Source organism: Myotis brandtii, unplaced genomic scaffold, assembly GCF_000412655.1.
Source record: "Myotis brandtii unplaced genomic scaffold, ASM41265v1 scaffold156, whole genome shotgun sequence".
Classification (NCBI taxonomy): Eukaryota; Metazoa; Chordata; class Mammalia; order Chiroptera; family Vespertilionidae; genus Myotis; species Myotis brandtii.
The window spans coordinates 822,880-841,378 of NW_005355666.1; the positions used below are offsets into that span (position 1 = coordinate 822,880).

The 18,499-nt window shown below is 42.9% G+C and overlaps 1 protein-coding gene across 6 annotated transcripts in view; it reads right to left on the minus strand.

The window, feature by feature from the left end:
• Positions 1–18,499, minus strand: part of PCYT1B (phosphate cytidylyltransferase 1, choline, beta) — a 78,763-nt gene that overhangs the window by 6,581 nt on the left and 53,683 nt on the right. For 5 of the 6 annotated variants that reach the window (XM_005861764.2, XM_005861763.2, XM_005861766.2 and 2 more), the window contains 2 exons: positions 14,080–14,222; positions 10,428–10,616 (listed from right to left, as the gene is read on the minus strand). In XM_005861764.2, coding sequence (XP_005861826.1) covers positions 10,428–10,616; positions 14,080–14,222 — 332 coding nt within the window. The remainder of the gene's footprint in view (positions 1–10,427; positions 10,617–14,079; positions 14,223–18,499) is intronic. The other variant, XM_005861765.2, reaches the window with a different exon arrangement.

The window sequence follows — 18,499 nt, forward strand, 5'->3', positions numbered from 1 at the left end:
CCAATTTATAATGCCCTCTTTTTAAGAGAAGGATGGTGGAATTACTTTGCCTTGGAATTAATGGTATAAAGATGTACCTTCTCATATGAGTAATACTGATTTATCTCTATCCCTGGTCACTTCCTACCTAACAGTCTGCATCTCATTACTATTGCAGCAGTTTGGGCTCCCAAGAATAACCCTCTAAGGAGGATGATATGTATACCAGTGAGTCTAATACCAGGGCATTCATTCATATTTTTCTCAGCATATAACAGTTAAGTCATCCTTGAGTATACTGTACTCCCACCGCCCCCATTCTCCCCTCTGGCAACCATTAGCTTGTTTTTTTTAATTTTAATTTTTTTTATTGATTTCAGAGAGGAAGGAAGGGAGAGGGAGAGAGAGATAGACGTATCAATGATGAGAGAGATTCATTGATTGGCTGCCTCCTGCACACCCCGTACTGGGGATCGAGCCCACAACCTGGGCATGTGCCCTGACCGGGAATTGAACCGTGACCTCCTGGTTCATAGACTGACGCTCAACCACTGAGCCACGCCGGCCAGGCAACTTGTTCTTTATGGGTCGGTTTCTGTTTTATTGCTTTTAGATTCCACAAATAAGTGAGATCATACAGTATTTATCTTTCTCTAACTTATTTCATCCAGCAAATGTGGCAGCAGGACAGGCCCTAGGGCCTGCATGGTTTTTGTTTGGGAACCTGAACCAGGCAAGACTGCACTGAATTCCATGACTAGATGGGGCCATGGGTTTTGTTGCGTAGATAGGGAGAGACGTGGGCGGTGCCCTCTGTTGAAGTGCCACTGTAGGCAGGGCTGTTGGATGGGCTATGCAGCTTCCTGTGTGTCTGATTAGGTTCCCTCTTGGGCAGGCTGAAGGCTGTGTTCAGAATAGGCAGAACTATTAGTCAGTTTCCCTGCCTGCGCACAGTGGGAGAGCCAGCTCCGAAGCCAGAACAGTTCTACCTGGTGGACTCTGGTCCAGTGTTGCTGGGCTACACAGATTTCTAGGTGTTATGGCCAGACTCTGATCAGGCCGGGCCAGGAATGACTCAGGTCCCTTGCCTGGAAGAGGCAGACCAGGCTCCAGGGTCATAAAAGCCTTTGAGTATCCAACTTGGAGCACCCTACACCCTGCTGAGTTGCCTGTTCACACTACACTCTGATTTGGCTCTGCAGATGAGCAAATATTCTGGCTTGGACTCCTACTTGGGTGCTATAGGCAGGACCTTGGTCTGCCAATATCAGAGGGCTGATTGTTTCAAACCCCTCCCCCTTTTCTGTAACATGAGATTCTCTGTGGGCAAGCACTACTGATTCCCCTGTGGGGCGAGACTGGAGTGGTGGCTCCCAAGAAGTGACTATAGTGATGGGGGAGCTGGATGTCCACCCTGGGATCTCTTTTCCCACTGAAGGAACCATAGGCTCAGGGAGACCTCTTGGTATGGTGCTGCGCCAGCCTGAGGGAGGGGCAGTTGGTTAGCACACAGTCACTCCTCTACCCCTTCTAATGTGATCTGTCTGGGTCTCTGGTACAGGGGATGCTTCAGCCTGACCCATGTGTTCTAGGCTCCTCCCAGGGGTGTCTTGCCCACAAATAGTTGTTAGTTCTTCTTGTGAGGTGGGGGGAGCAAAATAAATAACCACTATGTTGTCATCTTGGTGATGTCACTGTCCTAAGATTTTTAAAAATTTGTAATGGCTAGTGTTGGTGAGAGTTTAGTAACAAGACCACATGCATGTTACTGCTAGTGGAAGGGTAAAATAGAACCGTTGTGAGGGGTAATTTGGAAATAGGTGCAAATACTTTTTTCCTGAAGAGATCATCAGAGATGTAAGTAAATGTTTATTGTATACATGGATATTCAGTGCAGTGTCATAACAGACAAAACTGAAAACGCCCTAAATAGATGAGAGAAATCTTGCACAACTGAGAGGCTATACTAAGCAGCTGATGAAAATCAAGTCCTTAAAGAATATTTAATCATGTGAGAAAATGTTCATGAGCTGTTACAAAGTAAAAATGATTTTACAACATGATCTGCATGATCCCAATTTTGTAAAAGGTTATATGAACAGGGGTGGGGTGGCAAAAGTAAGTTTGCAGATGTTCATATGGAAAATAATATAATAATTAATAATTAATATAAGAATAAACTATGTCTTCTATACTCACAACTATAAACCTACTTTTGCATCTCATTACCATTAATATTTTTGTGGTATTGCCCCAATCTTTTTCCTGTCTATATGAACTACACCCTATACATGTAGATGGGAAAAAGATTGGGGCAATACCCCGAAAATATTAATGGTAACAACTCTGGGTGATGAGAGACTGCAGGTAACTTTCATCTCTTTGTTAAATTATTCTCAATTGGTACATTTATTTAAAATTATAGCCTAATGGGCCTGTGCTTAAATATTGCTCCTAATCGTAAGGAGCTCTTCAACAAATATGCTCCAGACAGAAGCAAAAAGGTCACCAGAAATGACCAACGGGACAGGACCACTATAGACGGAATTCCCTTATATTTCATTAAAACTTGCTAGAAAATGGAGTTTGACATTATTTAAAACTAGAGGCCTGGTGCACGAATTCGTGCATGGGTGGTGTCCCTCGACTTGGCCAGCGATTGGGGCTGATGCGGGCCCTTCTTGCCCACTCCCAATTGGGCTGATCAGGGCTGGCCAGGGGGAGGGACCACGGGAGGTTGACTGGCTGCGGGAGATTGGCAGTGGGAGCACGCTGACCACCAGGGGGCAGCTCCTGCATCGAGCATCTGTCCCCTGATGGTCAGTGTGCATCATAGCGACTGGTTGACCAGTCGTTCAGTTGACTGGTCATAATGGTTGCTTAGGCTTTTATATATATAGATTATACCAACATTTGTGGCAGCTGAATGTCACAGGCATTTTAGTCTCCTTTTATTCTTTATTTTCAAATAGTTCTGTAATGAACACATATTTTATCATCATAAAAAAAGCAATAACTGTAGGGAGAGAGAGAGAAGACAGAGGCAAGATTAGGCTGAAGGGCATTGCTATAATGACATGAGAAAATGTTAAGACCTCAGGTACATCATCAGTTCCCCCTGCACTGATTTTCCTTTTATTTTTTTATATATTTTTATTGATTTCAGAGAGGAAGGGAGAGGGAGAGAGAGATAGAAACATCAATGATGAGAGTCATTAATTGGCTGCCAACACGCCTCCTACTGGGGATCGAGCCTACAACCCGGGTATGTGACCTGACTGGAATCGAACCTGGGACCATTCAGTCCACAGGCCGATGCTCTATCCACTGAGCCAAACCAGCTAGGGCTAGCCCATTACTTTTTAGAATCTCAAATCTCCTCTAGCAGATATAATAGAGATGCTTGATGATCGCTAAGATCCTTTCCAGATGTAAAATTCCACAATTCTACAAATACACCAATTATTCACCTTCCATTAAAGGTACTGGTAACTCCGCCAAAAGACCCAACTCCTCTCAAAATTAAACAAAAAAAATGCTATATGCCCATTTATAAGACAAAAATCAAATACCAAAAGGAGAGGGTGGCCTATTATTAATAGCAACATTTAAAAAAAATCCTTGAACTTCTAGCATGCACTTTAAAATATGTGTTTTTATTACTGTAATCTTTAAGTGTATTTTTAGTGGCAGCCATTAGCCCTCCTGCTGTTAATGGATTATCAGCATTTCCATTAGAAGCCCACTTTCTAAGGAAATCTACGACTTGTCTATTACGGTTTGACTTAAGCTCATAACTGAGAATATTCTGCCTAAGGGGATGAAATCACTTGAATCCTTAATGATAAACAATGGTGTCGCACTTCATAAAATGTGATATCCTTGCAAAAGAACTCTGGGTCTCGATTTGCAAGCTTTCTGATCTGTTACTGGTGCCTTTTGAAGGGTGGTTCCCCTACAAAGAAGCTGAATTGAATCAGGTCAGGAGACAGTTTGTAATGAGCTTCCTGGGAAGAAAAGCACTTTAGAAATATAACAAATAATGAAGACCTGGCATGGCATTTTCAAAGAGAAAAGGTATTTTAATTCAGTCTTTTACTGTATCAAGAGGTTTCCATTTATAAAGATTTCTCCCAAGAAAATAATACCATTTATAGTCCTGTCCATATGCAAGTATTTTTCCCCTCCTACAAAGTTTTCCCTTTTAAGAAGTTCTTAACATCCACCGAGGCACTAAATGTCATCACAGATGTCTTTAAAGATTTCAGATATATTCTGACATATCTGCCCAAAAAGAAGCAAAAAAATATCCTAGTTATCCTATCTGGTTTGGACCTCTGGGAAACAACAGAACTCTAGGAGAGAGTTTCAGTTGTGGATAAACAACTAAGGCTTACAGTATCTGATACCTGCCTGCCAGGCACTGTGAAAGGGCTGTATGTATAAAACAACTTATTCCTGCCCGGCCTGTGTGGCTCAGTGGTTAAGCGTTGACCTGTGAACCAGGAAGTCATGGTTCAATTCCCAGTCAGGGCACATGCCAGGGTTGCACATGCCCGGGTTGCGGGCTTGATCCCCAGTGTGGGGCGTGCAGGAGGCAGCCAATCAGTGATTCTCATCATTGATGTTTCTCTCTCTCTCTCTCTCTCTCTCTCTCTCTCTCTCTCCCTCTCCCTCTCCCTCTCCCTTCCTCTCTGAAATCAATAAAAATATTTTTTAAAAATAAGTTCATCCTCCCAACACCCCTGGTAGGTGACTGAGAGGCAAAGGAACTTACCCAAGGCTACCCAGCCAAAAAGTGAGCCCCTTGTCATGATCAGTGCTATGTAATCAGCCACTTACATAGTAAGAAGCTTCCCATGATTATTCATGTTTTACTTATGCATTTGTTGGAAGACAATTTTTAAAACCACTGTCAAAAAGACTCAAATGGGGTATCTAATTCAAATCCACAAACTAAAATTTATATTTCTTTTTTGAAGATAAAAACAGTCTTAAAAATTAGCAGTGCCATTAGAATGCCTATTATAAAAATATTAAAAATCAAGTACTAGTGAGGATAGAGGGAAATTAGAACCCTGTGTATTATGGTGAGAATGTAAAATGGTGCAGCCACTGTGGAAAACAGCATGGCAGTTCCTAAAACAAAACAAAACAAAAACAACAACACAAAAACCTAGAATTACCATATGATATAGCAATTACACTTAATTGAAAGCAGGGACTTAAGCAGATATTTGTATATCCATGTGTATATCAGTACTATTCACAATAGCCAAAAGGTGGACACAATTCAGAAGTCTACCAATGAATGAAGGGATAAACAAAAATGTGGTAGATACAAATAATATCCCATTATATATGTCTATACACACACCACACACACACACACACACACACACACACACACCCCACACACACGGATTTGTTTTTTGGTTTTGTTTTTGTTTTGCTAGCATGGTATATTTTCATGATAGAAGTTGAAAAGAAACATTTTGTTTATTACAAAGTATTATGGAGGGTTTTTCTGACATGAAAAGTCTGAAAATTGAGCATTCATTCTCTCAACAAATATTTCCTGATAGCACACTATGTATGGTTCAGGTATTAATCTCAGCCTTAAGGATACAGGAGTAAACAATAGAGAAAAAAAAGTCTATGCTCACATTTATTTTTTTAATTGAAGCATAATTGACATATTTAGTTTCGGGTGTATAACATGATTCAATATTTGTATATATTGTGAAATGATCACCACAATAAGACTAGTTAACATCCATCACCACACATAGTTACACAATTTTGTGATGAGAGCTTTTACGATCTACTCTCTTAGCAACTTTTAAGTATGCAGTACAGTATTACATACAGTCACCATGCTGTACATTGCATCCCCAAGGCTTACTTATTTTATAAGTGGAAATTTGTACCTTTGATTCCCTTCACTCATTTTACCCACCCCTCCACCCCCTGCATCTAGCAACCACCAATGAACCTCCCATCATATAAATCTGTTTTTTCTAAAACACAACGTCAGCCCCCTTTTTTTTTTTTTAAAGGTAATCTCATATGTCAGATGGCAAAGGCCTATTGGTTGGCCGACTGATTAAATTGAGGCAGAGGGAGTTTGTGGTCCAGGATGAACTAGAAATTTGCACTTGGCTTAAGGTCATTGTCTCCTGGTGCTCCAAGGAAAGGGTCTACATTCATATGGTAGAATAGAATAGACCCACTTTCACTTCAAACCGGAAATGATTCTCTGTGTTCAGTCAATGAAGAAATATAGTGGCAGATCATTCAAAATAATACATGTTTTTTTAAAAAAACAGCACATGTGGTTGGGGCACTAATGTTTAAATAGAATGTGTCTGCTCTGGATTCAGATACTTCAAACAAAAAACAACTTTCACTAGGAAGGCCCTACAGCAAAACCTAACTGTGGAAGCTGATTCAGCCTACCTCAGTCCTGGCTGCTTGCCACTTAATACCTCAGAAATGAATGGTGTTGCCTCCACCATGGCAACAAAGCTTCAAAATTTAACTTCTTTAAAGCCCCTCCCTTGATAGTGTCTTTCAAAGAGACACCCCTCGCTTTGTCACTCTGCTTGGGTTACAGGCTGTCTTTTGAGAATGTCAAGAGGTTACAAGAATCGATCACATACAGTCATGTATCACTTAACGACAAGGATGCATTCTGAGAAATGTCATAGGCAATTTCATCATTGTGTAGATATCATAGAGTGCACTTACACAAACCTAGATGGTGTAGCCTACTACACCTAGGCCCTATGGGATAGCCCAGGGGTGGGGAACCGTTTTTCTGCCAAGGGCCATTTGGATATTTATAACATCATTTGCAGGCCATACAAAATTGTCAACTTAAAAATGAGCCTGCTCTATTTGGTCAAACATTTAATTAACTCACCCCTAATGCCTTGGCAGGGCCAGGCCAAATGATTTCTCAGGCCTTATACGGGCCACGGGCTGGACATTCCCCACCCCTGGTATAGCCTATTGCTCCTAGGCTACAGGCCTGTATAGCATGTTACGACAAAACACCAGAGTAAATCGAGTTCAAGAGGAAATAATGTAATCAAGAGACCCAGTAGACATGAGATGTATGAAGCTGCTGCTGGTGTAACACAGCATATGTCTATAACAAATTTTATAAATGGAACGACTATAAACTACTGACAAAAGTATAGTATAAGCCCTAACCGATTTGGCTCAGTGAATAGAGCGTCGGCCTGCAGACTCAAGGGTCCCAGGTTCGATTCTGGTCAAGGGCATGTAACTTTGTTGCAGGCACATACCCAGTAGGGAGTGTGCAGGAGGCAGCTGATCGATGTTTCTCTCTCATCGATGTTTCTAACTCTCTATCCCTCTCCCTTCCTCTCTGTAAAAAATCAATAAAATATATATATTTTTTAAAAAAAGTATAGTATAGCAAATATATAAACCAGTAACATAGTCCTGTCAAGTATGATGTACTGTACTTAGTTGTATGTGCTATGCTTTTATGGGACTGGCAGCACCGTAGATTTGTTTATACTAGCATTGCCACAAACTCATGAGTAATGTGTTATACTACAACTAGAGGCCTGGTGCACGAATTCGTGCATGGGTGGGGTCCCTTGGCCTGGCCAGTGATCGGGGCCAATCTGGGCCATCTCACCCAGTCCTGATGGGGTCCGATTGGGGCCTGCCAGCTCGGGGGAAGGGACTGTGAGAGGTTGGCTGGCCTCAGGAGGTTGGCCGTAAGAGCACACTGACCACCAGAGGCAGCTCCTGCATTGAGCATCTGCCCCCTGGTGGTCAGTGCATGTCATAGCGACCGGTCGTTCAGTTGTTTGGTCGCTTAGGCTTTTATATATATAGATGGCTATGACATCACTAGGTGATAGGAATTTTTCAGCTCCATTATAATCTTATGAGACCACCATCATATATGTGGTCCAACTTTGACTGAAACATCTTTATGTGGTGCATGACTATACTTAAATAAATAGGGTGGTAGGTGATGAGATTGAAAAATGATATCTTGGGCTCTGATAATCCACCAATGAGACTGAATAAATGGGGAATAGATAGTCTAATCTAGTGATTGAGAAGCTGATTGCTTGCTCAAATCCTCAAATGCAATTGCGGTAGCCATCTGCCAAGATGGCCCCACTACATCCTGGTATTCATATCCTTGTGATTGTCCTCCCCAAATATACCAGGATTAGTCTGTGAGGGCCAATCAAACCATGTCTGCCTGCTAAATTTGATCCATCAAAGATCAAGTTGGAACCAAGCTTTGTATCCAGAACTATATCTATTTGTATATATTGATCATATAGAGCAATATAGATCGATGTAGATATGGAAGATTTGAGCCATGCCATATCCTTTGCAAATGCCGGAAGGCTCTATGAATTTTGTAACTTAAATCCTTCTATTTTCTGCCTTTTCAAGTTTGGGTTATTTGTATCAGTACTGTATTTTCAGATAATGCGGGTCCTCTATTTTAAGAAATGAGTTCCAGTCCTAAATTCACAAATAAAGAATTATTATAGTAATAGCATATTCATGAAAAGCAAATTACTTATCTTGGCGTTTAACATCCTTGTAACTATTCCTGTACTTTTAATGTCAACAGAAAAAAAGTAATGTCTAAGTCTGGCTGATACAGTAAATTAATGTTAATAACAGTTTTGACACTAATAGCAAGTGTTAAAAAGAAAAACCTCCCGTCTCTAAGCTGGGTTTCATTTCTTAAAAATCACCTCAGCTTGCTGTCACCAGATCCCCCGCCCCAGAACAATTCCAGCTACTATTCACCTTCATTGGGAGCCTGAAACGACTAGGGTCTACACAGTTTCTATGAAATGATATTCCTTCCCTGCCTTTGCTCACTCCATATGGAGAACACACCCACCCCCTTGAGTTACAACACCAGAGCTTCTCAGCAGACACATTTCTGAGTCCCTATAAGCATATGAATACCTACATGGTTTCATTAACAAACCACTAGCTGATTCTTCAGCATTTGAAGATTAGTTGTGAAACTGAGAACCATTAAATTACACACCAGATTAATAGGGAACTTCAGACTTTATGTTATAGAGACCACGGAACACCATAGAACAGGGTCTGCACATTGTCCTCATGTTGGTCCCCAGTACTGTGCACACACAAGGACATTCATACTGTCCCATGAATTCAACTGACCTGAGCGAAAATGTTGACATGCCCGAGGGAGAAGGAAAAGGAACCCAGCCCCTGGCTCCTCCACTCTTGCCATCTCTTTCTAGCGGTCAACAAGGGTTAAAGCAGCCCCTTGCAGACTCAGCCAACAGGACATGGTTGGCCTGAGATATCCCCCCTCTATAATCACTTAGAAACCACTAGGCTTTCAGCAAAGTGTCTCTTCCCATTTCTCAAACGTTGTTCTTTTTCTATTACTAATTGAGTGTTTTACTTTTAGATAATCCTCTAATGAACCAGCTCAAATGAGCAGAGAGGCAGGAGTGACAACCCATCAATAAAATAATTAAAGCGAAGTGGATTTTGTTAGAGACTTCTCATGTCATAATAGGAAATCTAGGCTACTTAAAATCAAGGAAATTAAATGGAATCATTTATTTTTGTTTTAAAAGGAAGTTAGCTGTAAAAGTATCTCTTTCAAAGAACCCTCATTAACTCTGCTGACAATGTTGGTTATTTACTCTGGAAGTGCACATACAATAGAAACTACCAAGGGAGTTCAAGGTGGTTTCCAGAATTTTCTTTTCCCTTCTCATATATTTCATCCAGAATTTAGGCAAGAGACCCTTGACAGTTTCTGTTTTAAGATTCAGATTGTGGCATCAGTCCCCAAAGACTTTTGTGCCAACATATACATGCTATGGAAAAAACAGGAGGGGAAAAAAGAAGAAACGGGGAAATCAGGGCATGATGGGTATAGATGCAGGGCCAAATTCTACCTCTTCTCTCTCTTCCAACCAATGAAAAAGGAGAGTTTCTGGTAACAAAATCTGACCAAGGCAGCTGTTTCATTCGCACCCTCCTCCCCTGGTTGATCCAAGAGCCCGTTAGCCTTGTCTTACAAGTTCCATGATGCCACTGACTCAGTTCACCTTTATCGTCAAGCTTTGTATCATCTCCCACTGAGAACCTGAGATGAGCTACAGAACCAACCTCTGCAGTAATTACATTCAATGACTACCAAATGGCTTTAAGCTCTGGACAAGAGCTGGCTTTGGGTACTATTGGGTACTATATTGAGGGGTAAAGCAGGAACTAAATAGGGAAGTGACATGAACTTGAAGTCACTCAGGCTGACTGATGCCCAAAGTGGAGGCCACATATTGGACTGAGATAGGGGACACCCTTGATAGTTACGTGAAAAAGAAGATACACTGAAAACACCCGTCATCATGGGGCCAAGTGAAATAATTACATACCCATGCTCCATCTGGCCCAAACAGTTCTAAGAAGTTGCCAATGAATTCCCTTGACTTCTCTTCCCACTTTTGAATTAGATCATGACTCTTTTCTTCCACTCTGTTAACAAATTCCTTCGATCTTTCCTCCACATTCTTAACCTTTTCTTTCATCTTGTCTACCTGGTTTTGAAAGCGGTATTTCTTCTCCTGGTCAAAAAGTAGAGGAGGGGAAAAATGGATTTATCGGAGAGGGCATGAGAGAGGTCAGTCATTCACATTAATGGTTTTATTTTCTTTCAACTTGTGTTCTTAATCTGAAGAGTCCGGATGTTACTATTTCCCAAGAGCTGGATTGATGGGAAGGCACATCTCTTATTAGAAAAGTCACTTGTCACCCTGGACAGTTTGGTTCAGTGGATAGAGCATTGGCCTGAAGACTGAAGGGTCTCAGGTTAGATTCCAGTCAAGGGCATGTACCTTGGTTGCAGGCTCCTCCCTGGCCCAGGCCCTAATGGGGGCACGTGCAAGAGGCAACCAATCAATGTGTTTCTCTCACATGGATATTTCTCTCTGTCTTTCCCTCTCTCTAAAAATCAATGGAAAAATATCCTCATTTGAGGATTGAAAAAAAAAGAAAGAAAAAGAAAAGGCACTTATCGTTAGTCTTGTTGGATATGTACAAGTGAAGTACAACTGGTTTTAACAGTCTCTTTTTTGTAAATGTCTTAGTTGAATTCGATTATATAAGAGAATAACCAAAAAATATATATTTGCTCTTTATTATGGGTAGATATTGGGCAAATACACCCCCCCCCCAATTCTGCTGGGACTTAGCCAAAAGGATAAATGTACATAGAATGGCCCCTCAGAGGCTTCCTGAATCTTCTGTTTCACTGAGACATTGTTAAAACCAATATGGGTTGAAAAAGTGGGTCATTTGCTGGGCCTTAGAATCCACGTGTTATGCTAAACTTTTCATTGTAACGGTATTTTCCATGAAGCTAATTGAACTGCATTGCTTTCCTTGGTGGTGAAGAAATCTCTTATCCTGATAGCTTCTTTTGACTGGGGCTTTGTTTTTCTTATAGCTTTTATGCAGCAGTGCTAATATCTGTATGCCTGGAAGGCATTGTATGTTAGGCAAGTCACATGGCACCTCTAAGCCTCAGTTTCCTCACCTGTGAAATGGGATCATTATCCCTACCCTAGAGGGTCGCTGCAACGATTAGATAAACTAATGCAAGAATGTGCTTTGGCACAGCCTGGCATTTAGTAAAAGCTCAGTGTGTGTTGTCTGTTTCATTGCTACTAAGTGGCCTAGGCATTTAATCCTGTTACCTGATGACAGTGGTATGAAAACCATGAAAATAACATGAGACAGGGGGTCCTCCCCTCCATGAAATCATCATACATTTTCTCCTAAATAGGTAATAAGCTTTATCATTTTTCTTCACTACACGGGACTGCAGTTCATTTCAGATTTCAGATTTTCTCGAGGCACCTGGACGATTGCAAAACTGGATCACGATTCCCTGATTTAGACTTTCCAAATTTCACGACAGCCTCAGGGTGGGGTGTGAGCTATATGTGCTGCCACTCAGCTTTTTTAAAAATAAATAAATATATATACTTGCAATATATATATATATTTCAGGAAGGAAGGGAGAGGAAGAGAGGAACAGAAATATCAGTGATGAGAGAGAATCATTGATTGGCTGCCTCCTGCACACCCCACACTGGGGATCGAGCCCAAAACCTGGTCATGTGCCCTGACCGGGAATCGAACCATGACCTCCTGGTTCATAGGTTGACGCTCAACCACTGAGCCATGTCAGCTGGGCCACTCAGCTATTTTTACTATATGGTTATTATAATGGCTCTCAGGGGCAGCACAGAGCAGTAGAATGAGCACTGGATCGGGAGTCACAAGGCTGGGAGGCTGCTGCACCTCCACCTCTACTTTGCTGAGGGGCCTTGGCCAGGTACCCTCTGAGCTCAGCTTTCCTCATTCCTACATGGAGGGATTTGGACAGGGTGACTGACCCTCGGCAGGTTCCGGCCACCTCTGGGGTCCTGTGACTCATCTACACCCCCCTCCAACACATTTGACTCTCTCTCCAGGCTGCAGCCAGGTTTGTTGTCACAGAAAGGGCATGAGAGCATCCATGCCGATTGCACAGCTCCCTGAGCTCAGGGGCTTAGCCACAGGCCGCCTAAAGAGCGTGAGCGAGAACTTTTGGAAATGGCTCGACATGCTTGGATGGCTGACTGAATTCAGTTTAAAAGATCGGTTTAATGTCTTTAAATAACCGGGGCTTAATTCTCTATGAGACACCAAATAATCGCGTTGACTGAATTCTTTTCAGCCACGTATTCTGGTGCCACTTGAAGCTGACATTTTCCACTTTGTTGCCTGGCTTGCATGAAGCCACAGAGCCTGGCCCACCAACACCCCCCCCGCCCCCGTCTCGTGGGGACAACTAATAATCCCTGATTTACAATTAATGAGCCCTTCCTCATTGGGAAGGGAGCAGTGACCAATCTGTGTAAGCTGCTGACTAATTATGGCTGCGCGTAATTCTAAGCATCTAGTTTTATAGAAAAATCCCTCTTTGAAAATACAGTATTTTGGGGGGTTGAAATTCTGGATGGATGGAGAGTTCTTGTTTTAATCAACTACCTGGGCTCCTCGGAGTCTAGGCAAATACAGTTGTCCAGACTTGCTACCATCACCTCCAGCAACTGGGCAGCCCTCTTTGCTTTTTAACAGTTTGTTTTGCTTGTTTTAAAGATTGTTTTAACAGCTACTCTATTATTAAGCTAACAGCAGCTCTGTGGGAACAATATGGCAGAAATACCCAAGGAAGCCAAAGACTTTAGGCTTTATTTAAGCAGCTGTAATTTCTCTGGACAAGAAAAAACTGTTTTTAAGGTGTCTGGTGAGCATCTGTGAGGTCTTAATAAAATGAAAATTTAAAAATGTTAGAACAAGAAAGCGTTTTCTCTGGGTTTAGCTTTCCATCCCGTCTGCCCTCCTTCCTTCCCTCTGAGAAGAAGAGAACTATTTTTGTTGTTGTTGTTAATCCTCACCCGGGGATATTTTTCCATCGATTTTTAGAGAGAGTGAAGGGAGGGGGAGAGACAGAGAGAGAAACATTGATGTGAGAGAGACACATCAATTGATTGCCTTCTGCCTGGCCCCCGAGCGGGGCTGGGGATCGAGCCTGCAACTGAGGTATGTGCCCTTGATCAGAATCGAACCCGGGACCCTTCAGTCCAAGGGCCCACCCTCTATCCTTTGAGCCAAACCGGCTAGGGCCAGAAGAAAACTCTTGCTTTTCATGAGAGCAGATCTCCCAGAAACCGTTGGCTAGGTCTGAGAACTCTAAAGAGGAATATTAAGGGGAGGGGAGGGAAGTGAGGTAGTTCCTTTATAAAATGTGGAGCTCACTACCTATGTGCCTTGGTTGACTTAATGTTACCCCTTTGAACATTGGTTTCTCCATCTGTAACATGGGGATGATAATACATCCTTGGGTTGTTATGTGGATTGAATGAGACCATAAATGTAAAACACCAACAACACGGCGTGGCATATAGTAAGTGCTCAATAAATGGCGACAGTGGTGTGATTTGGTGGTCTTCAGAGGGCACGAAGTGGCACACTTACATTTATGAAGCTGACATTCAGTTCCTTTGCTGTGTACCCTCTCTGGAGGTTGCGACGGGCATACACATCATAGTCTCGGACAATTCTGGTGATGATATCTGATGTTGAAATGCCTTCCGTTCTCTGCGTTGGAACGAACATTCCTGTTCAGATAGGAAAGGGGAGATGACGAGAAAAAAGTAAGAGGGACTTGGTTAACCCATCTTCTTTAATCCTCCTTTGCAGAGAAAAGTTGCAGCTCCTGCTGTGTCATGGAGGTTTTCACATCTGGCCCAGCTGACTCTTCCAAGGCTCAGTTCTGCATGCTCCTGTTCTCCCATTAACACTGAGTGTTCATCATTCTGGACCTGGATGCACCATGCACTCACCCAGCTCCTAGCATTTGCTCATGCCCAGCCCTTCCTTTCCGCCTTGAATCCTCCTTCCCTGCTTACATCAGCCACAGCATTCCTCCTCATCCTGCCACGTCCAGTTGCCAGGTTATGCCTCTGGGAAGTCTTTACTGACACCCCTGGGCAGAATCCTCAACATTTAGGACATGCAATGAGAATGGTGCCCCCTGCGACTGCATAGCGCATCTTCCACTAACAAAAGTATTTTCAATGTCTGTCTTCTTGTAGAAAGAGAACATTCTGAAAGCACCTATTATGCCTTGACTGTCTTTGCATCCCCAGCACCAAGATCAGTGCCCCTGTGTCTAGCACAGCGGTTCTCAACCTGTGGGTCGCGAGCCCTTTGGCAGTCAAACGACCCTTTCACAGGGGTCGCCTAAGACCATCGGAAAACACATATGTAATTACATATTGTTTTTGTGATTAATCACTATGCTTTAATTATGTTCAATTTGTAACAATGAAAATACATCCTGCATATCAGATATTTACATTACGATTCATAACAGTAGCAAAATTACATTAGGAAGGTTGAGAACCACTGGTCTAGCACATGGAAGGTGCTCAAGAAATGCAAATTAAATGAGTAAATGAAGAGAGAATAAAACTGAATCAATGAATTAGTCAGATCATGGCAACTCCCCTTCTTCCCCATGGAAGTCTGTGTCATGTTATACTGAAGGAAAAGAAGAAAAAGTGTTTTATTTTTGTTTTCTCTGATCTAAAAACATGTTTGTGGGGTGCTAGATGATTTTATCTCCCTAAGACTGTTCTACTCTGGATGGTGATATCCCCACTCAAAGACCCTTTCATTTAGAATACGTGGGACTGAGTAAAAAAAAAAAAGCAGAGGATGCCAAATTACAATAGAACTTCCTTAAAGTCCTCAGATATATATGGGTATACCAATACAGGGCTAAAAAGAGGTCACAAATGTTATCAAAGACAAGAAGCTGGTTTGTGCTTACAGGTGTCAACTGAAATGCTGTGTTGGCAATTGAGATCTTTCTACCTGGTATGATTATGGCTACTCAATCAGAGACATCAGCCATGGGACGGCATGATGGAAAGAGTCTAGGGACCATGATGCTGGCTTCTTGGTTTGTAGATTTGGGCAAGTTTCTCAAGCCTCAGAAGGCAAGTTACTTAACCTCAGTCTCCAAAGCTGAGAAAACGAGGTGGCTAGATAAGATGACCTTGGGCTCATCCATGCCACTTCCCTCTCCCTCACTCCTTATACCCAATTTCCTTCTAATCACCAATCTACTTCATAAATGTCTCCCCAACTGATGCAATTGTCTCCATTCTCCAATTCTAAACCAATCTAATGCCATCTTTTGCAAAGATTACAGCGAGAGCCTCAATACCACTCTTCAGCGATGCCATTTTTTTGGTCCTCTCAGTTAACTCTCCCTATAGCAAGATCGCAGGGCAGTCGTTCAAAATGCAAGTCATATGCCTACCCAACAGCCTTCACTGGCTTTCTACTGTCCTCTGTATTTAATATATTTTTATTGATTTCAGAGAGGAAGGGAGAGGGAGAGATAGAAACATCAATGATGAGAGAGAATCATTGATCGGCTGCCTCCTGTATGCCCCACACTAGGGATCAAGCCTGCAACCCGGGCATGTGCCCTTACCAGGAATCAAACCATGACCTCCTGGTTCATAGGTTGATGCTCAACCACTGAGCTATGCTGGCTGGGCTACTGTCCTCTGTATTTATATTCAAATCCTTAACCTGGCCCTGCAGCAGCTTGCGTTATCTCTTCCCTGTGCTTTTCTCCAGTCCCTCCTCAGATGCTCTCCACCTCCTTCACTCCCTAAGCCAAGTCCTTGTGCTACACAGGGGCAGGGGGTACCATTTTAATTGTAGTCCATGGCACTGGGCAACAGTCTGGCCCTGCCTTGGTCCAGCCACACTGAACTTCAGTGTCCTGAAAGGGCTGGCCCCCTCTCTTTACTCTGCCACAAACACACTGCACCTGGTTAACTCTTGGTCATCCATTGGGTTTCACCTTTAGCATCACTTCCTCAAGGAAATCTCTCAACCGCTGACTGGATCTTCCTGTTCGTTATTTCCCTACCAAGGTCCAACTAACTGCTCTTCTCCTTCAGTTATTCCAAGGTCTTTATAAAACAACTTGTTCAATAACTGCCTTCCCGACTTGACCATAAGCTACATGAGGAAAGGAACTGCTCGTGTCTCATTCTCTTCTATAGTCTCAGCACCAGGTGACAATTGAGCACTTATAGGGACATTTGGTGAATGAGTGGCTAGATGAATATTGATCCCTAAATGCCTTTCCAAATCCAGTTTTCTCTGAATCTATCAAGGGGGGGAGGGGTAAATTTTTTAGTCTTCTGGCCCCTCCCAGGGTGTCCCTTCGGAGCTTTCTTTGGAGATCATCTGCATATTGGCAGTATCAGCAGCAGGGTGGCACTGCTGATGTTAAAGACAACACATCCGGTTTCTAATATTCTGTAGCTCAGAAGACAGAGTTGGGGTTCCCACTAGATCAAGAACGTCCTTTATCTCCTTCTAAAAAGGAGGACTCCAGAAAACCAAATGGAAGGCAGAGGATGCAAACATCTAAATGCGTGGGTATAAACAACACTCAAGTGACCCAGCTGTGCAGGGTGCTTTGGTGGGTGGGGAACTCTGAGCTGTCCCAAAGCAGGAAAGGGGGGACCTGAAATAACACCTTGGTGGGAGCAGCAGGGAGCCTTCTGGTGAGAAAGAAGTATGTGCCACCTTTCAGCAGACAGCTATTTCACTCTACCCCTGCCTGCTGAAATGTTAAGAGGATTCTCTGGCTATTGATGGACTTTAACAAATCACTTCGACACTGGTGACATGAGCTCACTCTTTCTTTGAAGCCACAGGGTGAGGCCTCTGTGGCTGAGTAACTAAAAGTTGGCTTAGGGGAGAGATTTGCTTTGTCTGGTTGGGAGGTAGGTCTCTGAAAGAAGCCAAGCCCTCTGCTGCTATAATGAGGCACCCGGCTTCCTCCACATCCTAATTATTGCTCTGCTAAAAATATTCAGTAATGAGTATGATCAGAGAACCTTTTTTATCATGCTTTTCAGAATTGCAGCATTTGGTTATAGAGCTATTTTAAGAAGCAGCAAAGCACATGTTAATGAAGGGAACTTTCAACAGTAGTAGGCAATATTAGAATGATGATGATGTGGACCTTACAGTCTACTTCATTTAAGCCCCATCTTTTAATCCAGCTTTGCAGCAGGATTTTGACACGTAGCTTTGATAAGCAGAGTAGAGTACTGTAAACTTTAATTCACACCCTTGATACCTCTGGCTTCATTTAACGTGATTTCTGACATGCAAAGTATACCTCAAGTATAAAAGCCAAATGTGGAGGCTTAGGCCATTTCTGAGCATCTTTCTCCCACAATGAATACACTGGCCTCCTCTACCTGGACCCTAAACAGATCTCTGCTGTGGGTCTTCATTGGTGAGGACTCAACAGAGCAGATCAGTGGATCACAAGAATGGGTCCCTGTGCATATGAAAAGTCACACATAGGCTTATGCCTGTGCTCCCAGGGCAAGTAAAATACCATCTGACTATTCAATTTGGAGATGAGAATTGTGGTGAATTATACATGAGCACAGTTCCCATCCCCTGAAATCTGGGCTGGCCTTAGTGACTTGCTTATAACAAACTGACTGTAATATCAATCAGTGGTCGCCAACTGGTGGTCCGTGGACCACTGGTGGTCCGTGAGGTCCGAAAGGTTGGCGACCGCTGGTATAAATGACACCAGGTGACTTCCAGGGCTAGGGCAGAAAAAGTTGGCGGCTTCTATCAAGATGGCAAGCCCTCCGGATGCCTCCTCTTAGGACGCACACTCTTAGAACCCAGTCACCATGCTCTGAGAAGCCCATACGACCCAGAAGGGCCATGAGTAGGTGCTCCAAGGTCAAGCCCAACTGAACTCCCTGTGGGCAGCCAGCACCTGTTGCCAGCAACAGTAGGGCCTTTAGATAACTGCAGCCCCAGCCAA